The sequence below is a fragment of the Leptinotarsa decemlineata genome, unplaced genomic scaffold (genome assembly GCF_025532065.1).
Source record: "Leptinotarsa decemlineata unplaced genomic scaffold, Ldec_3_MD MMD2_tig00004307_RagTag_RagTag, whole genome shotgun sequence".
Lineage (NCBI taxonomy): Eukaryota > Metazoa > Arthropoda > Insecta > Coleoptera > Chrysomelidae > Leptinotarsa > Leptinotarsa decemlineata.
The window spans coordinates 3,608,832-3,633,334 of record NW_027412606.1 but is presented as its reverse complement, the minus strand read 5'-3'; the positions used below and the strand labels follow the sequence as shown (position 1 = coordinate 3,633,334).

Here is a 24,503-nt window from a genome sequence, read left to right as displayed (position 1 = left end):
CTCCGAAAGTATATCGGTACGGAAAAACAGTGATGAAATAGTAATTTTCATATGTAAACGCCCCTCTTTTACCCTCACGGGGAACGCCTCAATCATAATATTCAAAAATCCTTTCTTATTGCACATCTACAACATAGAGCAAACCTATGTACAAAATTTCAGCCTCCGAAAATATACCATACGGAGAAACAGTGATGAAATGGTAATTTTCATATATGAACGCTCCCCTTTCATCCCCGGTGGTGGAGCTCCTGTTAGAGTGTCCAAAAATCCTTCTTTATTGCACATCTACAACATAGAACAAACCTATAGACAAAATGCCAGCCTCCGAAAATATAGCAGTACGGAGAAACAATGATGAAAAGATAACTTTATTTCATGGACGCTTCTTTTCCGCCGCGGCTGGCGCTTCATTTGGAATCAAAAAAATATCTGTTGCACACCTACAACATAAAACAAACCTACATACAAAATTTCAGACTCCAATAATTTGGGGGTACGGAGAAACAGTGAAGGGGTAACTTCATTTTATGAACGCTCCTTTTCTCCCGCGGCTGGCGCCCCAGTTCGAATATTCATAAATCCTTTCATATCGCACATCTACAACATAAAACGAACCTCCATACAAAATGTCAGCCTCCGAGAATATGGCGGTACGGAAAAACACTAATGAAAAAGTAATTTTCATATTTAAACGCCCTCCTTTCACACTCACGGGGGGCGCCCCAGTTGAAATATTTGAAAATCCTTTCTTACTGCACATCTTAGACCCAAGAAGGACCTACGTACCTAATTCAAGCTTCCTAGGACTTGCCAGTACGGAGAAACAGATATTGATAAGTCGGTGACTTTCGCATTTATAAGTATAGATAAACAAAGCGGAGTATTACCCTTCATCAATAAGGATAGATTCAACTAAGACGGAAGTGTATCTCACGCATATTTCCTAAACTGACGAAGGGAAATACTCCTGCTGTTGAATGATAGGAAAGTATCTGCAAGAATGTCTTTTTCGAGAGAATTTGTACAAATGTCTGTCAACTTGTATTGAATGTCCAACGTAGTGTCAACCGGGAAAGTAGTATTTTCCTGCAAACATGGTGAATTAGACTGTGTAGGCTCGTTGAGAGAAGTGAGTATTTTGTATATTCATTTTCCTTATGCGTATGTATCTCTTCTCGAAACAATCGTCGGAACTATTTTGATGATTGAAAAAGTTGTATTTCTTCCAGAAGAATACCGTACTAAATGGTGATCAGTAGATTCGAAGTAATCGTTATTCAAGCAGAAAAAAAACTTTCTTTTTTCAGATGTTTTCTACATTTTTTATTTCCCATAAGTGACATTTTCTGGTTTCCTGTCATGTTACTTTTGTATTATTTTCTCCATTGTTTCCATTATGTATTCGATAAAAAGTTCTAGCTTTTTCCGTAAACTTGATGGTTTCAAAATGAACGCGGATATATTTTCCTAAGACGGATATTTTTTCATAGCTACTGTGTTTCATCAGATAAGGCTTATCGGTCCATTCGAAACTTTGATAATGGAACATTTCTTTCTTCATTCGTTCAACATAAATTTTCTACATGTGTGGAATTGGCATTGAAATTAAATTACCATATATGTGCAACATACGTGAAATTGAACATAAAATTATATCGCAAGCATTAAAATTAATGAAGCCCGGAAATTATTCAAAAAACCCCGTAAAAAATAATATTTAGCAATAAATAAATCAGTTTTGGGTTAGTTCTTGCTGGTATCACTGAAATTCATATAGGTAAGGCTTTTGAATAATTTCCATTTTAATTTTTTTTTTCAACATAAACAAAGGATAGTTTCTTTGATAAAGTTTTATGGCAAATAAATGTGAGTTGACTTTTAATTTGAGGAAGGTTTCACTAATAAATAATGATGTATACTGAAATAATTATTTCACTTCAAATTTCACAAGTGACAAACATTTACACATACAGGTTGTAACATAAGAACATTAAAATATTCATTGGCGTGAAGTTATCCACAGATTACTGGCCACACATGCTGACGTAGAGGAAAATAAAAATCTGTGGTTGGGATACGAAATTATTAGCACCCGTACTAATATCTGTGGCTGGAAATACCTATTCACTGTAGGTTGAACGTGGAATTATTAAGACTATTTGGTGTTTGACTCTTTTATAGAATCTTGAGTAGATTGACGCGTTGATAACCGTTTTATCATTAACAATACAGATTTAGGGAAGAATAATATTGGAAATATCAGACTTACTTTCCAATACCCCATGTAGAAATGATACCCGATGATGTGCGTTCATCAAAATCATACAACTTCCATAGTTTCTTGGGTAGATCAACAAAATGAAAACCTTTTTCTCGTCACCCATACAGATATCGAGAATAAAATTGTTGAAACGATCAGACTAACTTTTCAAACCCTTGTAGAAATGGAGCCAGATGACGTGCTTGCATAAAAATCGAACAAGTCTTATGGAAGATAACAGTTATCTTGTCACCCATACAGATTTCCAGGAAAAAATGTTGAAACAATCAGACTCACTTTTCAAAACACCTTGTAGAATTGAAACCAGATTATGTGCGTTCATGAAAATTACAAAACTCTTATTGAATTTCGGGTAGATCAACATAGTGAAAACCGTTTCCTTGTCACCATACAGATTTTCAAAAAAAAATTGTTGCAACAATCAGACTAACTTTTTGAAACCCCTTGTAGAATTGAAACCAGATGATGTGCGTGCATCAAAAATTGAAAAAGTCTTGTGGAATCTTGGGTAGATTGACATAGTGGTATCAGACTCATTTTTTGAGATTCCTTGTAGAATTGTAACCAAGAGATGTGCGTTCATGGAAATAACAAAACTTTTAAATCTTGAGTAGATCAACATAGTGAAAACCGTTTTCTTGTCACCTGGTGAGGTGTAGTTTATGAAATTACTAGGGATCTTCAACAAGTAACGGCCGAATCAATCAGAAAAAAAACACACATACAGATTTCGAGAATAAAATTGTTGAAACAATCAGACTAACTGTTCAAAACCCCTTGTAGAATTGAAACCAGATGATGTGCATAAAATCTCAAAAAATTAGTCTGATTGTTCCAACAATTTTTTTTGGAAATCTGTTTGGGTGAGAAGAAAACTGTTATCACTTCGTTGATCTACCCAAGATTCCATAAGACTTATTCGATTTTTATGCATGCTCATCATCTGGTTCTAATTCTACAAGGGGTTTAAAAAAGTTAGTCTGATCGTTTAAACAATTTTATTCTCGAAATCTGTATGGGTGACGAGAAAACGGTTTTCACTATGTTGATCTACCCAAAATTCTATAACACTTTTGTGATTTTTATGTACGCACATCATCTGGTTCCAATTCTACAAGGGCTTTCAAAAAGTTAGTCTGATTGCTGCAACAATTTCTTATGGAAATCTGTATGGGTGACAAGAAAACGGTTTTCACTATGTTGATCTACCCGAAATTCAATAAGAGTTTTGTGATTTTCATGAACGCACATAATCTGGTTCCAATTCTACAAGGTGATTTTTAGGCACGCACGTCATCTGGTTCCATTTCTACAAGGGTTTGAAAAGTTAGTCTGATCGTTTCAACAATTTTATTTTCGATATCTGTATGGGTGACGAGAAAACGGTTTTCATTTTGTTGATCTACCCAAGAAACTATGGAAGTTGTATGATTTTGATTAACGCACATCATCGGGTATCATTTCTACATGAGGTATTGGAAAGTAAGTCTGATATTTCCAATATTATTCTTCCCTGAATCTGTATTGTTAATGAGACAACGGTTATTAACGCGTCAATCTACTCAAGATTCTATAAAAAAGTTATACACTAAATAGTCTTAATAATTCCACGTTCAACCTATAGTGATAGGTATTTCCAGACACAGATATTAGTACGGGTGCTAATAATTTCGTATCCCAACCACAGATTTTTATTTTCCTCTACGTCAGCATGTGTAGCCAGAAATATGTGGATAACTTCACGCCAATAAAATATTCAAGTGACAAACTCCTAAGAAAATTTTACGAAAAGAAATCAATATAAACTTGTGTCCAGAAATACTTTATTTCGGAGATACGGGGTGTTGAAATTGTTTTTTTTTCGTTTTTTAAAAACCACTAGTGCAAAAAATAAGTTATTTGCACGTAATTTGCTACCCGGGTTTTTTTTGACGTGGGAAATCATAATTTCGTATTAATTTTCATGTTATATCTAGAGGCCGCTGCGTACGCTGTCATTATTCATCTCCTAAATCTCTCACCTCCAATTGATAGTTACACTTTCTCAACTACGCTGGAGGTAATTGTAAAATATTTACAATTTTCTATATCGATGCAAATTACTTAGCTCCTAGGGCGCTAAGTGAAGTTGCTGAAAACATCACAAAAACTAAGTATGTGGTGGATCGCGTCAAAATAACGAAGCATTTTCAGACACAAGTTCATATAAACTTTTTTTCTTCAAATTGTTTCAGGAACACGTTACTTGAATATTTCAACGTATTTATTGGGAAAGAAAGTTTTTGGCTTTCTACTACTCCATCTGATACAAAAAAAGGGATGAGAGAATCTTCCAAAGAAAGGAAGGAAGTAATCAATTTGACACTCTATACATGAATGTGTAGATCATGTATACCAGTGAGGGTGACAGTGTTCTATGTGAGTACAATTTATTACCATTCATTCAAAGTAGAACACATGTGAATGATATCTGATTCTTATTCCACAACAAATGTTTGAAATACAAACTGAGTAGAGAAAAGTATCTTCTGTATAATTCAGTGTTCATATAGAAGTATTTGTTTCGAAAGAATTATTTTCTTTCGTGTAATTCAATGTTTATATGAAAGTAGCTGTTTCAGGAGGACTTTCTTTCAGTTTGTATCTGAAAGTTACTTCTTTGCAGAACATCAGTTCTGAATTTCAGTTTTTTGTGTTAGTAGAGAGGTGTACCCGACGTAAATATATTGTAGAACATGCAAGTCATTTGATGTCGTCTGTTGAACATAGTTAGCCATTTTAGTTACTTGAGTTTTCCTGTAACTCATATGCGTTCAAATTCACGAATTCTATAGATCAGTCGAACACATGATGATTGTATTTTGTGGATACAACGTATTTCTGAGCAAGGGCTATACACTGTATCGCAGTAGTTTATAAAACGAGAGTATTTGATAATCAAACATCATCTTTTTAATATCAACTGATAAATTCTACCTTTGGAAGTAGATTGTTGGATAGAAGTTCATGATAACGCTGCACCAACAACAATGGCGAATGTTCCTCCTGACGAAAATCAAGTAGTTTTCATGAAAGAGCTCTAAAACAACGCATTTCAAATTAATCATTACAACCTTTTTCTTTAAAAAATCATGTAAATACTCAAAAAAGTGGAATGAAATAATGCATTTAACGGGATTCGTTTCTATTTCACCATTTGGCAACATCGGTTATAGCTAATAAAGGACAATGAATCTGTTACCTGTATGAGACAAACAAAGATGACATATTTCAGAGGCGTGCTGTTCTGTTTACTTATGTTCCGAGTTCCGAGACATTCTGTGACATATGACATTTTATGCACCTAACCTATTTTCCTCTATTTGAATAAATAACAAAACAACTGTTGTTTATGTGGTTTGTGGAGGTGGTATTGAACTATAATTTATATTTTGCCTCAATTGTTGATTTATAAAGATAATTTTCCTTTTTTAAAATAGAATATCTAGGTACGTATAAATTATTTCAACTTGATATAGGCGCTGTTGCCAATATGTGAATAAGAAACAAATCCCTTTAAGAATTAAGACCCAATATTTGAAACATCAATTTGAATACTTTTCGAAGTGAATTTGAAAAACTCATTTCTTTTGTTCAAACTTGCATTTGCTGTAATAACCCAAATTGAGGAACATTCCCCATTGAAATTTGCTAGATGTGGATAATTCGGAAATATCTACCCAAAACACAAAAACGTTCACTTCTGATTAATTTCATTTATTTGTATCAACTCATGACTTGACAGAAAATGCAGTTATATCATTGAGAAATATCATAATTAATAATATATTTTTTATAAAATATTTTTATTTGTCATTCAGTTTGAAATATACAATAATCTCAGTTAACGAAAAATAAACATGAAGTTTCCACAAAAGGTTAAACCTGTGCGTGGGTTATATCATATCAATATAATATAGATTATAGTGAATAATATAAAAGAATAAATTTTCTTTCAGTATGTACAAAAAAAGCACGAGAAAAATTTTATGTAGTTATCACATTGAAATCACGTATAGTTAACATAACTGGAGTACATTTAAGTTATATAATAAAACAATCGTGAAAGTGAGTGAGTCTATTCGACTCTTCATCGTAACCCGTAGGGATTTATTGTGGCTCATACCCATTCACACTCGATCAAATAAACCTAGCTTTTTAACGAAGCCGGTTATTTTGTATGGTGAGTGATCTTTCAGGTCAAATGATAAGAGAACGGCTCTGCCGAACTCTTAAAACCTGATTCGGCCCCCAGTGGGGCAGGCATAAAATATATGCTCTACTATTAGATCATTTTCCAAACAAATGGTGAATAAACACCTTGGACTGAACCAATCCTGGAAGATTCTGCCAGAAGTCAATCAATTTTCTTACCATCCATGTGTTCATGGCTTTGCCAAACGAAGATGCCAATGACAGGTTCTGGTCCGATGAAGCTGCTTACAGCACCCTCCTTTGCTAGGGAATCAACAGCCTCATTGCCTTCCAAGCCAGTATGGCCAGGAATCAGACCAGAGACAATCTGTTGAGTCTTTCTATCAAGAAGAGTCGTTTTTTTCAATTTGCTACCAATTCAGATGTATCGCAATAGGTACATTGCTTCGAACATCACTCGCACATCAATCCAACAAAAACCCTATTTTCAAAAATGAAACACGGTTTGGCTGACTTTAGTGGCATCTAACGGTAAGAGGGGGAACTTCAACATCGAACAAGTTCAATGATTACCTACGTTTCTTTTCTCCAGATATCTGCTCAATCTTGAAGTGGCATCATGGTGTTATCAATGGAACGCTGGAAAGGCAAGGTCGCGATTGTCACAGGAGCAAGTTCAGGTATCGGAGCAGCAATAGTGAAAAAACTTGTAGAAGAGGGAATGTTGGTGAGTGGTCATTTTCAGAAGAGAATGAAATTATTGTTGTTCTGCATTTCGATGTCTTTATCACATTCCTATCATTCATCACATGGGATATATTGCTCTCAAAATATATTTTTGAGAAAGATGAAGGAAAAATAAATCAACAAAATCAAATCGAAAGTATCAGGTAATTCTCAAGATTCTACGTATTACTGCGAAACCTCTATGCTTTTCAGACTCAACTTTTGAAGAATAGTATACTTCTAGGTACGAACTTTTTTCATGATAGCTCGTGAAACACATATAGAATTTCAAATGTCGCACTTTGTATTCCGAATTGCAATAAAACTCACTAATCAAAAAACTGTACAGAAATCTCACCAACAATATCGCTCATCTTCATTTCCTTCCATCGAGTTTCCAAAGTCACTAGTGAAGTGATCTAGTACGTTTGGTATTTTCTGCATGTAACCACCACTCATAAATTCTATGAAATTGTTACAAAATGTCTGAAGTTTCCTGTTAAGAATCGGTATTCCATAAACTCTGTGTTTTTGTTGCTCCAAATATCTATTCTCAACAAATATCTATTCAAATCATCTAAAAGAACAATTCGTTCAGGCCAGCCTCAACACCCTACACAGTAGGTTAATGGACTGACACCTATCAGAAAACAACTACTCCCCTGGCTAATACCACGAAGGGCGTTGGATTATATCCGACAGGTGTCAGTGCAGGATTCTTCACTGAAGTTATTCCTGCATATGCTGTTGGCGATACAACTGCCGCAATAGATTTTCAATTATTGGAACACACTTGCAGACCGGTTTCGGGCTGTTTGGCCACTCGTCAGTGCAAGGTAGTGTATATCATCAACATAAAGTCGATGATTTCCGATAATTGACTTTATGTTGATGATATACACTACCTTGCACTGACGAGTGGCCAAACAGCCCGAAACCGGTCTGCAAGTGTGTTCCAATAATTGAAAATCTATTGCGGCAGTTGTATCGCCAACAGCATATGCAGGAATAACTTCAGTGAAGAATCCTGCACTGACACCTGTCGGATATAATCCAACGCCCTTCGTGGTATTAGCCAGGGGAGTAGTTGTTTTCTGATAGGTGTCAGTCCATTAACCTACTGTGTAGGGTGTTGAGGCTGGCCTGAACGAATTGTTCTTTTAGATGATTTGATTTATAGCCAGTCTTCAAGTATGCCCACTGACTATACGTGAAAAATATCTATTCTACTATTTTGTAGTCTATGCATTGATGTTCACTTTTTCTAAATTTTTGTCAGTTACCTCTTTCCAGCTCATTACTAAATCATGTCGTTGAGTGATTTTCGTACAATTTTCCTCCACGAATTCAAATTGAACCAAAGCGCTACCGGAACAGATGAAAACATCAACCGGTAATTTGATAATGATATCTAATGTTAATGGACGCACTGTTCCAAGTCGGTTTGCGAAGATTTCAGCCTTGTAGATGAGCTCCATCACAAACGTTGCGTGAGATGGTGGAAGAACTCATGCGGTTTTTGATGGTTCGAAACGTATTGGAAAGGTCAAAAATCTCGCAAAGTAGGTGGCTCATGATTTAAAAAATAATTTCCCTTCGAACTTCAATTGAAGCTGAAAGTCCGAAAATCTACTCTCAACTCATTCTTCATGTCTTCTTGTGTCATTGGTTTTTCTCGATAGACCTCTCCTTCGAAAAATCCACATAGATAGGAATGTAGGGGTGTGAGGTCTTGGAATCGTGCTGGCCAGTGCATGAGTTCATTTCTTACAATCCATGCATTCCTGCACCACCTGTTCAAATATCTCCCTACCCGATTTTGGTGGTGGAGAAGCGCGCCATCATATTGGTATTATAACGTGTTTGTGTCAATCGGTACATCCTCCAATAAATTTGATATATCATTTCGGAGGAATTTCTTCATTTAGAGACCCATTAAAAAACTATGGTCATACTACCTGATCCTCAATTATGCCCCCCCTAAAATATATCGACCATCTCTGTAATGACCATGCCATTAGGTACTTTCAAATGTGGACTCGTCAGAAAACAAAAGATATTTCAAAATATTCGGTTTTTTGCTAAATGAATTCAGTAAATTTTCGCAATACCGCACTCTGATATCATAATCCCTTTGAGTTCTTGATATATTTAAATTCGGTATATATGGATAAACTTTATTTTTGTTCACGGAAGCATGACTCATATCCAACTCTCTTGCAATTTCCCTCGTACCAATATGAGGATTTTCAACTGTTGAAAACATAACCGCAAATTTTTTTGAGAAGCACTCTGCCCTAGAAATTCAATCGAGTTCAAATATGTGGAATATTGTGTTCAAAAACCCATAAGTTTGGACTGTCACACTTTTATTATAATACACACATTAATTATAATTATTCAGACATAGCTTTCATTAATCTCGACAACTTTTTGTCGATTTTTTTTGTATCTCTGATAAGAAGCAGCTATCGTCCATCCCCCGTATATATAGACACCAAAAATGTTTTCCTAATTTCCTGGAAATACTCTCATTTCAATAAATAGTTCCTGAATTTCTTTTCTGATACCTTTCAAAAATAATTAAAAAATTGTCAGGTGTGGGGTTCGAACCCACGCTCCCATTCGGGAACCAGAGCTTAAGTCTGGCGCCTTAGACCGCTCGGCCAACCTGACTTGAAACTAAACTCATCTGATACAGTTGATTTCAAAGGTTGTTGCACAATGTTGTGAAATAATGTAGACTATTGAACAGAAACGTCTTTAAATAAAATACACACAATACACCATAGCGTTATCATATACCTTCAATATTTAGTGATGAGAAATTGGTCCAAATATTCAACTGAATCAAACACTATTCGAACGAAAGTGTTCAACAAGTTGATTTCAGTTTATCATAATAATAATAATAGCTTTATTGTCCAACAGTTACCCATTTACAGGATAATAGAAAATTTCATTCACAATATTTAACCATAAACGAAAATTAAAATTAACAAAAAAAACTAATTCTAATCACCTACTTCAAGTACACGTTAGCAATTCTAATAATGTTATGAAGGTTAGTGAAGAATAAATCACCAAGGGCACAAATGCTATTGAAATTTGTGCACATGACATATATTGGGAATTGAGCATAATGTTAGTTCTTGCTCTGAGAGGTCTAAAAATGGATTGAGATCGTGAAGCTGGCCGTGGTATATTGAAGTTAATTTGTTCAAGAATTTCAGCACAGTCAACTCTCTCATTCACCAACTTGAATAAAAATATGAGCGACGCACATTTTCTGCGATGCTCTAAACCAGGGGTCTCCAAACTTTGAAGCCTTCGGGCCATAATGATTTTATCAGTTTGTTCCAAGGGCCAATTTCTGCCCTTAACTATATTTCTAGACTAGGATAGTCGCAAAGTGCGCGACCTAAGCAAACTTACGCTTTTTTTGCATTTCAATTATCATTGTGTATTGTGACACTTAACGACATCTAGTGGCGAGTAGTGGTACTATGTACTATCTTTTTTAGCTACCCGATAGGTAGCATTAGGCGTTATTAAATATTTGGAATCACCGCGTTGGTTCGAGAAAGTTCTAGTTCTAGCTTGTGTATTCCGATCACCTCGAGATGGCAGTAATAATTGCATATAAAAAGGCTAGCGGCGCAACTGCGAGTTCTGTCTATTGTGAAATGAAGTAACAACCGTTTTTATGTGTGATTTGTCAGTATGGAAAAGAAGCGAAAAATCGACAGTGAAAACAGAACGTTCCAAGAAAAATGGAACTTTCAGTATTTTGTGATTGAGTCCAGTAATAAGGCGCTATGTTTAATCTGTAATGAAACCATAGCTGTTCTCAAAGACTTATTACATTAAACGACACTATGAATTGAAACATCTTCAAATTTACTCCAAGTATACAGGAAATTTGCGAAAGGAAAAATTTGAAGCTTTGAAACGCGGACTCAAATCGCAGCAATCTTTGTTTACGAAAGCGAATACTGAACAAGAGTCTGCAACTCGCGCCAGCTTTCGTGTGGCTCTTGAAATCGGAAAACGTGGCAAGCCATTCACCGATGGAGAAATGATAAGAGAATGCTTGATTGCAGTAGCCAAAGAAATATGCCCCGAAAAGGTAAATTTATTCAAAAGTGTCAGTTTGTCAGCAAACACTGTGGCTCGGAGGGTGCAAGACATCGCAGAAAATATATCATATCAACTGTCTGACAAAAATGGACATCACAAGTGGTTTTTTCTAGCATTGGATGAGTCAACGGATGTGTCAGATACTGCTCAGGTGTTGATTTTTATTCGCGGAGTAGATAAAAGCTATGAAGTGTATGAAGAACTTCTTGATATTGTAGTATTCACGGCACAACAACTGGGGCGGATATTTTTAAGGGAGTTGAAAATGCCATTAATAAAAAGAAAAGAATTCATCTTTGTTGGCATTTTATAAGAGTCTTTCACTGGAACAATTTGATAATTTGCATAAATTTGCTCGTGGGTTGTTTTCTGTTTTTGGTGCTACTTACTTGTGTGAGAAAACGTTTTCCAAAGTGAAGTGCACAAAGAATGTTCACAGATCTTAATTAACCGATGTGCATCTTAAATCTCTTTTGATAATTGGTACAAGTAAAATTGATCCACAAATACAAAGTATTGTCGGTGGAAAATCACAATTACATAAATCCCATTAGTGTTTTTGTTTTACTGTGATTCATTTCAATTATTTGTTAGTTATCAATATGCTTAAACTAGATACTTAAGTTAAGTTTTCTTTGTCATCATTTCTGTCGTTAAGTTTTACCTTGCAAGTAAATAAAACCGAGTAATTATAATTCTGTGTTTTCTTCTTCAACTTATCACAGCAATAGTAACAACAATTAGGTAATCATTGGCTGTCGCGGGCCAGATTGATGACAGTAAATCATTGGCTGTCGCGGGCCGGATTGATGGGACTGGCGGGCCGGATTTGGCCCGCGGGCCGTAGTTTGGAGACCCCTGCTCTAAACTAAAAAGTTCCAAACGTCCATATATGACATCATAACTGATACCTCTCTCAGGGTAAGAACCATCTATTCTGAAAATTAGAAATTAACTAAACTTTCTTTGTTTCAATGGATATGTTATGAATCTTATAGAATGGACTCCAGACGATATTCTTCGAACTTACGTAGGTGAAATACAACAGCTTCATGGCTTTAATATTATGAAAGTTTCTGCAATTTCTTACAATGAAACCATAAGCTCTGAGAGATTCTGAAACTTTTTGTGAAATATGTCTACCAAATGTTAATTTATGATCGAATATCACCCCTAGGTCTTCAATCTCATTACATCTCAGCAGATCTGAATCCTGTATTACATACGAGACTGTATAAACCTTTTTTTTATACTATAACTCACTACTTTACATTTCTCCACATTGAGTTTCAATTCATTATTGCTACACAAAGCAATAACAAATTCTAATTGAGATTGAAGATTTACACAATCACCTACTTCCTTAATTATACATTTTTTGAAGAAACCTTCTTTTGATTTCTATCCTACATTTGATCTAATAGGTGATTTTAAATAACTAAATAAATTCCATTTCAGTCAAATATCGATTCACCTGAATAATATTTTTTCCATCTTTCAGAAGAAGAAAAGCACTTGAATGCCTCTGAGCTCAGCTCCTTCATTCTTTCCTCTTTGTTTTAAAAAAACACAAACTTCTTCCTCCTGAATTGAAATTCTGGTGATATTTTGGATGAGCTGCACCCTCAGTTGTACTCACATATTTTTAAGTGTAGATTACGAATCCGAAAAATAGACGGTTGAACCCATATGATTTTTAGTCACCCCTAACATTTTAAAGACACTTGTACAAATTTCACAGCTGTCGGATTATTAGTTTGTGAGATAAAACATTTTGAGTGGAGCAACTGAGGCACCAAAGGAATATTTTTTTAGGTTATAGGACTTGCGAGGCGTTTGGACCGTATGAAAGAACTTGAACAGCAATTACACAGCTCACAGGGGAAATTCTATCCTTATGAATGTGATATGTCCATTGAAGCCGACATACTGAGTTCATTTAAATACGTGACCGAAAATATAGGACCCATCCACGTATTGATAAACAATGCTGGTTGCATTTCTGGATCTACGCTAGCTGAGGGTGATACTACAGAGTGGCAGAAACTTTTGAATGTAAATGTTCTCGGTGAGTAGATAGATAGATTGACACTTAATTCTACTACCTATTGTAGAAAATATTTGTAGCGAGTCACACATGAACATACACTATAAGAAAGTACAATCACATTGTTCATAAACATGAGAAAAAAATTAATAGGATTGCCTATATCACGAGCATAAAAAAACTATTATAAAAATGGTACACATGAGACTGCAAAAATGTACTTACTCAGAACTAAAACATAATGAGAAACTAGACGTTCAAGAAGATTCACCTACAAAATAACTCATTGTTGTAGCAATGCAGGTGGCAAAGTTTATATTCGCCGAGTGTGTAGAAAAAGTTTCTGATGATAAACCATTTGATTGTGTTTTTGAAGTTCTCATGACTCATATTTGGAAGTTTCTAAGTTTTAATAAAATTCTGTTGTATAATATTCGAAAGTAGCTGTTTTGCAGAATCCACACATCTGCAGAATCCACACACCGGTAGACAGCTGTCTACCGGTGGCTCTTAAATTGAAATCAACATGGGAATGATCAAAAGGTACTTATCTATTCATTTTTTGATTTTCATGGAATTATTCTCCAGCAGCTTGACTGCATTAACCTTTCTAGATCTCATATCATTTCTAGAAACATGTGAAATCGTTTTCCGATGGCATTTCAGGTTAGCTTCCCAAATTTCTGCTACCGCAGTTGTCGGTTGATTGGTCAAACCACCAACACTGACATAAAAACTAGGCAAGTTGACTTGGGTGTCACACCAATAGGTGGTTCCACTTATGTTTCGCTTGCGTTTACGCAGCTATTCTTATCAAGTACTTTGTTGGTTTTTTCCCATTTTGTCTTCAATCGAGGACCACCTGCCCGGTACTGATATATATAATATATATATATATATATATATATATATATATATATATATATATATATATATATATATATATATATATATATATATATATATATATATATATATATATATATATATATATATATATATATATATATATATATATATATATATATATATATATATATATATATTGATTGATGCAACTAATTTTCTTTTATTTTTGAGTATTTCAATATTAAATTCTACAAAAAAGGATTTGAAGCTTTATATCTTCTATTAATTATCTGCGAGCGCTTTCGACAGTTGGTAGTACTGTCATCTTCTGGCACTCCTCAAACTGAACTGGTCATCCTGTTGTCTGTCTCTTTATACGGTCAGAGCGTCTCAACTCAGGTATTTCAGGTACTTTAGGTAAATTTGCCTGTATTTGTTCTGCATCAGGTACTCTTCTTCGTGTTAGATCTTCTCTAGGAATGTGTATGGTTTTGTTTAATATATTGAATGTGAGATCTTGTTGTGTTTTGATTTGTACTTGTTCCTCGATAAGTAATTTATGACTGTTAAATTTATGGATGTTCAAGTTTTCCCAAATGTCCTTGCGGTTTCCCTTGTTGATTTGTTTTATTAGTTTTATGTTCTCTGGTGGGGGGAAATTAGGTTTGTTTTGTATGGCGTGTGTTGCAAGGTTTGATTTATATACTGTTGGATTTATGTATGCCTTTTTGTGCTCATTGTACCTTTGGATCAGTTTTTTCTTGGTTTGGCCGATATAGAATTTGTTGCAGTTCGAGCATTGTATACTGTATATCCCGTTTTGGTCTTTGTCTTCTTCTTTTTCATAGTTGTTTATTTTTTGTGTTATCTTCGTGTTCGGCTTGTATGTGATGTTGATGTTCAGTGGTTTGAAGATGTTTGTTAGTTTTTTGGTTTGGTGTCCTACGTACGTAAATGCTGTCCATCGTTGTGTTGTTTTGTCTGTTGGGGTGGCTTGATCCTTGTTCTGTATTTTTTTTTGATTCTGTTTTCTAGTTTATCTATTGTCTTTTGGGTATATCCGTTTTCGTTCGCTATTTGGTATATGATTTTCCGTTCTTTGTTTCGGGCTTCATTGCTGAGTGGTATCCTTAACATTCTATATATGAATGCGTTATAGGCAGCCATTTTGTGTGATGGTGGATGGTTTGAACTTGCGGGTATGGTGGAGCTTGTTTGTGTAGGTTTCCTGTATATTGCCATTTGAAATTGTGTTTTGTTGTGGTTATATCCTATGGTTATGTCCAGGTAGTTAAGTTTTGAGTTGTGTTCTTCCTCAATGCTGAAACATAGTTTTTGATTTATTTCGTTAATTTGAGTTGTCTCAAAAAGTATAATTGGTTGTAAAGCTTACAAGTCAGAGCGTCGATGTGGCAATGCCATTTCAGAGACCGATCTAATGTTAGACCTAAAAGCTTGACTTTCCCACCCATTCGATCCAGAGGATTGCAAAAAAATCGAATTACTTTTGTTTCATCAGGATTCTGCCTGAAACCACTACACTACAAACCATTCATCAGCTTTTTGTTCAACTGTCACGATAGAAAACTCTGAGAAGTCTTTATCGTTACTTGATTTATGTAGTGTTACATCGTCAGCAAACATAATGCTTGAGGACGGTTGTGAATTATACAACATATCATTTACAACTGTTATAAATTAAGTAGGTCCCAAGACCGTCCCTTGGGGCACTCCGTAATTGACCATTTTCAAATTATATTTGTTTTTACTATAGTAAACCGCTTGTCTGTTTGTATGTCCGTTTTCTCGCTTATCCGTCTATCTGGTCATCTATTCGTTTTGCATCTATCCGTCTATATGTCAATCGATATGTCAGCAGTTCGCCAAATAGTGCGGTGTACCATAAATTTCGAAGAAAAAAAATATTGATTCGAAATTTCTACTAATCATCGACCCTGCAAAGAACTTCAGACTCTCATATCTTGAATGACATCAAATAATCGGAAAAGTGCTTTTTCCATAATTTTTCGAAAACCGTCAAACTTTCCACCGAATATTTCCGAAGGTAAAATATTACAATATATCAAAAAATGTAGAAATTATACTTTTTCCACAATTCAGATAATACGGGAGAAAATTGACATATTTCTCGATTTTTTTTGTATATAATCCAGAAACTGGTGAAAAAGTAAAACATTATAAAGAGATGAATTTCATTCATCCCAAAACGTTCTTCAACATTGTTTCTTCCTACGATAGCTCTGAAGTTTCGTAAAGTCAGTTGAAACGTCTCTCCAGTCTACGTTCATCCAAAGTATTCACGGTAGATAGTAGCATTTATCAAGGAAAAATGACCTAAACGTCCAAGATTTCGCACTTCTACGTAAGAAATTAGGCACTTTCCATGTCAGAATCCACCAGATAGCGGAATATCAAATGATCTTCCCACCAGGAAGTGATTGCATTACTCATATTTCCGTTGGTTGAATCAAATTTTTTTAAGAACTAATTCTGAATATATTTTCAAGGACTATGCATTGCAACCAGAGAAGCAGTCAAAGATATGAAGAAAAACAATATCGATGGTCACATCATACACATGAATAGCATAGCGGGACACACACTAACCGACGTAGGAGGAATTAGCATTTACCCTGCAACAAAACACGCAGTAACAGCTATGACGGAAACTTTGAGACAGGAGTTTAATAAGATGAAATTGAAAATAAAAATTACGGTAAGGAACAAAAATTCTAAGCATTCACTGAAAGGTATCGTTGACTGTTGACACCAGCTACCACTGAATCATCAAAGTCTCTCATACTAATATGCGTACAATCAGAGAAGAAGAGGGGTAGAGGGTGAGAGAAGTGACACTCCAAGATGCATAGAATATCCCTGGTGCGATTACATGGACCATAAGGGTTGTGTGACTTGACGCCGTATTCTGAATCTGCCTAGAGTGGCTAGTCCCAAGCATCGACTGTCGGTCTACCCCTCCCACGCCCCCTTCCGGATTGAGTGCCGAGTTGAAATCTTTCCCACACGGTTAATGTGTGCAGAACATCACATTTCGTCCATCCGCCCCCGCTCCTCCGGAGCATTCCTTTAGGTGCTTTCACTTTCTGATCTGTTGAATTGTTTTATCATGACTTTCCTAACTGAGTTATTGCAGGAGGTAGGTTGGTAGGTAACTCTAAAGTGATTGGGTCTATTCGACCCTCCACCGCAACCCATAAGGGTTTATTGTGGCTCACACCTATTCACACTCGGCCAAATAAACCCAGCTTCTTAACGAAGCCGATTAGTTTTTATGCTGAGTAGTCTTTCAGGTTAGATGGTGAGAGTACGGATCTGCCGAACTCAAAGAACCTGATTCGGTCCCCAGCGGGGCAGCCACAAAGTATATGCTCTGCAGTTTCATCATTTTCCAGACAGAGGCGACACACTGTCTTCTGACAGTCCAAGTCTCTGCATGTGATGATTCAAATGACAGTGACCTGTAAGAAGGCCTGTTAGACATCGGAGTTCATCCCTACTGTAGTCCAACAACTGTTTGGAATCAAGCTTCGAAGGGTGAATAAAGGCCTCGGAGTGAGCCAATCCTGGAAGATTCTGCCAGAAATCCATAACTCTTCTTGCCATCCAGGTGTTAAGTGTTTGTTTGGCAAAGCCCAAAGCGATGCCAAGGATAGGATCAGGTCCAATGAAGCAGCACCCTCTTCTGCAAGAGAGTCAGCAGCTTCATTGCCTTTCAGGCCAGTATGGCCAGGAATCCAGACCAGAGGCAAACTGTTTAGTCTTCCTATCGAGGAGAGTCTTTTTTGGCAATTTGCTACAAATTTAGTCGTTGCTCGGTGTGAGCCAAGAGCTTCCAACGCCGCTTGACTGTCCGAGTCATATAATGCTACCCTCCTGATATGACCGTCCAGTATCCTCTCAATTCCTTTCAGCAGGAAGGATGTAAGACTGATTGGTCGTACCGATTTGGGGTGTGGGTCTCTCCGGCCCACTTCAGGTATATATACCACCCTTGCTGCCAACCAACTGGGTGGTATATAGTTCCACGCCAGACTTGCTCTATACAATTTTATGAGAACAGGTAAAATTATTTCCTGAAAATGAGATTAATTTGAAGTCTGGTTGAGAAATTTTTATACTTACCGGAGCCGCCTGACAGCGACTCTCGGGGGTGGTCTTTGGTTCTGGTCCTGTGTTTGTCCCTCTCTCGGAAGCTGAGGTCATCTCTGTTTAGTGCGTTATGTAGGTCGCTTAGCGCTGGGTTGTCGTGCGCTCGAATTCTGTCGAACGTGTCCTCTGCGTGTTTCCTCATGTATGCGTCCACGTAGTGTATGTTCAGGTCTAGATCCCGGAATATGTACCTATTCGGTACATATCTTGGAGCGTTTACGGCTGCCCTTACGCACTTGTCGGTCCACAGGTTCTGGTCTGACATTTATGTCACTGGACGAGTGGAGGGGCGGACCAGTAGTGGGAGCGATGGTGGAGTTGGTGGTGGGAACGGGGTTGTGACTTGCAGAAGTTAGGTGTGCATGGTGTGACAGTAATGATGTTTGAAGAGGGATGAGGCTGGATCTGATTCACAGACAGCGAGCTCATGTTCATAGACTCTTTTAGAGACTCTTCTGTTGGTCTGGCCGATGTACGTTCTTTGAGCAGGTGGAACATGGTATTTCCTATATACTCTGTACCTCATTGAGTATTGTGTTCTCAAGTGTTCATGGAAAAGTGTGAAAACTGTTCTTATAAAGTGTCTCTTCATAATTTGACTCATTTTATCGGTCATTCCATGAATATAAGAAAAAAAAGCTTTGGGGTGATATGTCTGTTAATCTGGCTCTTTGTTGTGTGGGGTACTGGTTTGCTGAAGTTGGATGGATCTCTGGATTTGGGATTCAAAATAGTCATTTTGGCGAAGGGCGGATTTGAGTTCGTCTAGTTTCTTGGATCTATTATTTCTGCCAGTGAGTTTTATAGACCTGTGTATGGGAGAATTCAAAACAGAATTAAATTGAACAGGATGTTGGTGAAACTTACCATTGAAGTAGCGGTTAGTATGGGTTGATTTTCGGTAAACAGTGTGTGAAGGAATCTTTGGATTTTGTGATGAGAACGTCCAGGAATGAAAGTGAGTTGTTATTTTTGACTTCCATTTGTAGATTTCAGGTCGAAATGTGAGGAGTTGATATGGTTTAGGAATGTATGTAGACTTTCAAATCCATGAGGCCATACAACAAAAACGCCATCTACGTATCGAGAACAACACGTAGGTTTTTTGAGTTTAAACATGTCATTGGGTCTGGGGTCAATGGGTCAAAGGACTGGAGAGAGTGGGGAACCCATGTGAGCAGTTCCGGATAGAAAGATATCTGTAGAACGGGATACTACGTCAAAGCTGACAAAGATAGGAATTTTGGAATGATGATGAGGACTGTTCGGCTGGTAGTTGAAGTCTATCAGCAAGGTTTTTGGCAGGAGCGTGTTTGGGGATCACCTCATTCCTCACACCTGTTTGGAATTGGTAAAAAAATACACATTCAGTATGACCCTACTCATCATAGTTTTCAAACATCTTCCACTAATTACAGTTTCTCCATGATTGTGTATCGTCTAGTTTATTTCAGAGTATCAGTCCTGGTATTGTGGCAACAGATATTTTCGCAAATGGAAATCTGAACGATATTCAGAAACTAGTAGATAATAATGATGTCCCTCGCCTTTCTCCTGAAGATGTTGCTGATGGAGTATGTTATACCTTATCAACACCACCTGGAGTTAACGTGAGTATCATCCTCGCCTTAACAAAAAAGGTGTGTGATTTTCAAATTATAAAAAACAACGAGTTTTCATTATATATCGACATTCTGATAGTACAAGTATATGATGTCTTCAGCTATATAGACCACCAGCTGATCCAAATTAATTATATCACGAACGTATCTCCAATCTTTTTCGTAACTATCATTCACAACAATTCAAACTGGGCGAAACCTCATTGTAATAAGCCTACCTCTGGTAAAACGGGGCTCTGCCAGAGGTGACTAACTCTTACCTTGCTACTCATAGGAACACACGTGAATGAAACTAACACAAAAACAGGAACAACAAAAACCAATTCGAGGTTGGACAGAAGTGCTCACCTCAATCTTAGGCAGTGGCTGTCCTCCCCAATCTACCGCTTGAAATGAGGCTGGACATAGCAGATCACCTCGTGATATCATGCAAAGGCCAATGCTTAGGTGAATTTGCGGTGCCAAGGTCAAAAGGAGAAAGAGAGCGAAGGAGGCAGAAGTGGCACCTTTCTCCTCCCCCACTTCACCTCCAACAACAAGGGCACTTCCGGCGGCGGGCGCCAAGAGCTTCGCCTTGAATGAAGGCGAGGAACCAGCTGCCCCTACAGGAAAACCCCCTCACTTGTGCACCTCCACGGAGGGAACCCCAAGAAGGTTGAAGAAGCCGTGCATCGACAGTAATGTCGCTACATCTTCCAAAACCTTCGCGGAGACCACCGTGAGACACCTCAAAGTTGCCAAAGAGAGTGTGTGTTCAGCGAGTCTTGGCCTACACCTGCCAATATAAAGGAGATGTCTCCTAGTGACCTGTCCAACTTCCTGAAAAAGACAGAATGAACGATGACATGTGGCCTGTGTGCTATGAATCTACACTCATCCTTCTTACTCTACAGATACAGATACAGAACTTACATATACAAGCTGACGAATACATAGTGATAGATGATTCAAAATCAACAGTGCTCAATATCTCAATTGAAGCGGAACATATCTATGATGAGATATATGAGGATCCACAAGAAACTGAACTATTATATCGCAAGAAGAATTTTTTTTCTCATTTCACCACCATCAGTTTGATGCGATCATCAAATATGACAAGATGATTATGTGAATACGGTGACATCTCCTCTTACTCGACTCTCTCGAAGGCAGTCACTCGCAAAGCCAAGCCTCGACACAGACCACTGTTTTTCACTGCAAGGCAGCCAATGAAATTAAAGCCCAAAAAAACAGTCAGTCAGCTCTGTTTCTACTCGCCACGGTTCCATCAGCGGTGCTACGCTCAATCGTTTTGTAACAGTTCGGCTTTGCAACGGACCGCATTGGAGAACTCCGTTTTTATTATATACTAGTTGTACCCAAAACGTCAGGTTTCCAACTTCAAAACTGACGAAAGGAGGCAAAATAGGGGTCAATCTTTGAATCCCTATTTTGCCTCCTTGAGGTGAAAATTCCTGATTCCATTTCTCATTATTTACGCTATACAAAAAACCTACCTGCATATTTTGAGATTCTAGGTTCAGTAGCTTCGGCTGTATGTTAATATAAAAACACAGTAACTGAAATGATATGCCAACTGCACTAACTAATTAATATCTTCTCGAATTATGATACCTATGGGAAAAATGGAAAAACCAACACAACCGTCAACGACGTCTGCCCTCATGCGTCTGCTCGCATTTGAGTCGCGTTCTCGGCGATGTTGCTTCATTTCTTAGAGCGCCCCTCTACCCCTGCGCATCGCCCCCGCCGTCTTACAGTAGACGCGACGCGAAATGGTTTACTGCGTTGCATCAAGTTAATTTGAATAATAATGATAATAATAATTCTTTATTTCCAGTAGGACAATAAAATTGTGTAGGAAGTGTCAATACAATACAAATTAAAAAAGAAAAGAAAAAAGCAAGACAGGCTCATGCTGTACAACTAAGATGGCTATGCATTATTCAAAGATTTCCTGCGAAGCATAAAAACATTTTTCTGATAAATATTTTTTAATGATTTTTTGAACAGAGAAAAACTATTCAAGGTCTTTGAATGATCTGGAAGGTGATTATATAGCTTTGGACCTATGTATTCTGATCAACATGATGTTACTTTGAATCTAATTAATGGCAAATGAAAATGGTTCTAGGTTCTAGTGTCATGTTGGTGAAGTTTTAGATTTGTTGTAAATCTTGATTTATTTTTGAACACATACATACACAGGTCAAAAATATAAACTGATGTTTAAAGTTAAAACACCGTACTCATTAAAAAGTGCCTTGCATGATTCTCTATCAGAAAAAATTACTATGTATCTCAGAATTTGCTTTTGTGCTATAAAAACTTCATTAAAGTAAGTTTTGATATTAATTGTTGACAATGGCCTTTCCAATTGAAAAACTCGTCTAAAATGATTCCCAACAATCTTACATTGTGATCAGTATTTGTTAGGGTCACACATGAAATGTATGTTTTCCACTCTCTTTTGCCAGTTGTGAATACAAATAACATCTATTTTGTCCGCATTGTAAATTAATCGTTGTTATTGAAAGAATTTGATATCCGCCTTACTCTTCTGGTACAATTGTTTTGTAATTCTTTTGTATCTGGTGCAGATATAACTAGCGAAAAGTCATCTGCATAAGCGGTATAATGACATTCGGTAACTACTGATTCAATGTTATTTACATAGAGTACAAACAGTATAGGACCACTTATGGAACCCGGTGGCACTCCCATACTTAGATTCAGATATTCGAAATTGACTCTATAGATTTCATTTTTTCTCTCAACTTGAACTGACACATATTGTTTCCTATTTTCCAGAAATCATGTCAGCTAACTGAGAGAAACTCCTCTAATACCATACATTTTTAATTTTGAAATAAGTTTTTTTTATTATCAACGCAGTCAAATGCTCTACTTAAATCACAAAGAATCACGGCTGGGCATTCTCCTCCATTTACATAGTCTAGGATTTTGTTTAATAGTGAAAAAATTGCTGTATTTATTGATTCCTCGAAACAAAATCCATGTTGCATTTGACTTAATATGAAATCTTCATTGAAAAATCAACAGAGGAGTGCAAGAAAAGTGTATTCAAAAACTTTAGACAATCCACAGGGAACCGTAATAGGGCGATAATTTTCCATTGATGTTGGATCCTTTTTAATATTATCGTGATAACTTTTAAACGATTCTTCCAAATTAGTTGTGAATTGAAAATTAGTGTAAAAGACAAAGTTTATCCATATTGAATATTCAAATCGACAATTCTATATATTTTTATAAGAATTTGACAGATATTCTATATTGTGCATTGTAAAAAAGGCATCCAATTCAAGTGTATTTATGGCTCAGTATTTTGCATATAGTGGTTACCACATAAGAGGTAGATATATGCTATCGTGGACTTTTATTTAGAACTATTTAAGATAAATAATCTTAAGGTACATTATCTGCATGTAACTCCAATGGTATAGGCAGGGCACGCCAAGATACCTCTCAGAGAGCAAGCATTTTTCCGACCTACTTAATACTTATCGTTATATCATACCCAAAATACACAAAACCTCAATAAATTGTAGCGTATATGTTATCCTGATGTAAAAGCTGTATTTATGTAAAGTTTAGGCGTGAAAGAGCCATAAACAAACATACATACATCCTTACAAACTTTCATATTTATAATATTGGTATAAATATAGATATTCATACTATGAATTTCTCACAATTCAAAACTATACGCAATGAATTTCACGAACCTATTATTATCCAAATATTGTATCCATAATATCTCATTCAGCAAATATTGGTACTCGGTGTTTTGAACAAGTCATAAGATTTTTGTTATTTTATAATATTCCCTAATTTCGATACCTTTCGACAATATTTTGCTTGGAAAGCACTTGTCTATGAGAACAGCAACAAAAACGTCACTGGTTTCCCAATTATCGTTGTTTTCCCAGTTTTAATGACAATTAATAGATAAAGGAATTTCTCAATTAATTTTTGATAAATATTTAAAAAATGGTGAATAGAAAATGATTGCTAAACACTATGTGAAAAATTCCTGATATTGAGTTTATTTATCTCAAATGCGCCATGAGAATTTCAGAAATATGAACTGTATGTACTTGATTTCAAATCATCTATTCTTCTAACTGATATTACAAATAATTATGTTTTTTTTTTATTTTTAGGTACTTGAGTTGACGATAAAACCAGTAAATGAGTTGTTATAGTGGATGCATTATTTATGATTCCAAGAAAATTGACAATTATTAGAAAGCATGAGAAATCGATATGATAATCACAATTGTTTGTAAATGTTTTTTGAATTACAGTCTACTCAAGTGGTTTATTGTTATTCAATTCCAATTATATTGAAAAAGTCATAGAGTTCATAATTTTTTTCTTTCTTCGATTTTCATCCCAATTTCCATCACAATACCAAGCAAGC

General features: G+C 36.3%; 1 protein-coding gene and 1 non-coding gene across 5 annotated transcripts; one reads left to right on the top strand and one right to left on the bottom strand.

Moving 5' to 3' along the window:
• Positions 1-1,713: 1,713 nt before the first annotated feature.
• Positions 1,714-24,450, top strand: LOC111509872 (farnesol dehydrogenase). 4 transcript variants are annotated; one of them, XR_012466335.1, is made up of 6 exons: positions 1,714-1,780; positions 7,071-7,205; positions 13,160-13,412; positions 16,769-16,977; positions 19,876-20,041; positions 24,244-24,450. XR_012466335.1 is itself a non-coding variant. In XM_074178783.1 (6 exons), the coding sequence occupies exons 2-6, from the start codon at positions 7,098-7,100 to the stop codon at positions 24,283-24,285; spliced, it is 768 nt and encodes a 255-aa protein (XP_074034884.1). In that variant the 5' UTR covers positions 1,714-1,780; positions 7,071-7,097; the 3' UTR covers positions 24,286-24,450. The 4 variants fall into 4 exon arrangements, 3 of the variants coding, with proteins under 3 accessions (XP_074034884.1, XP_074034886.1, XP_074034885.1); XM_074178783.1 differs by having other exon boundaries at positions 19,886-20,041; XM_074178785.1 differs by lacking the exon at positions 19,876-20,041.
• On the bottom strand, positions 9,797-9,880 carry TRNAL-UAA (transfer RNA leucine (anticodon UAA)). Its single transcript has one exon. It is a non-coding gene; the product is annotated as a tRNA-Leu (tRNA).
• Positions 24,451-24,503: the final 53 nt, after the last annotated feature.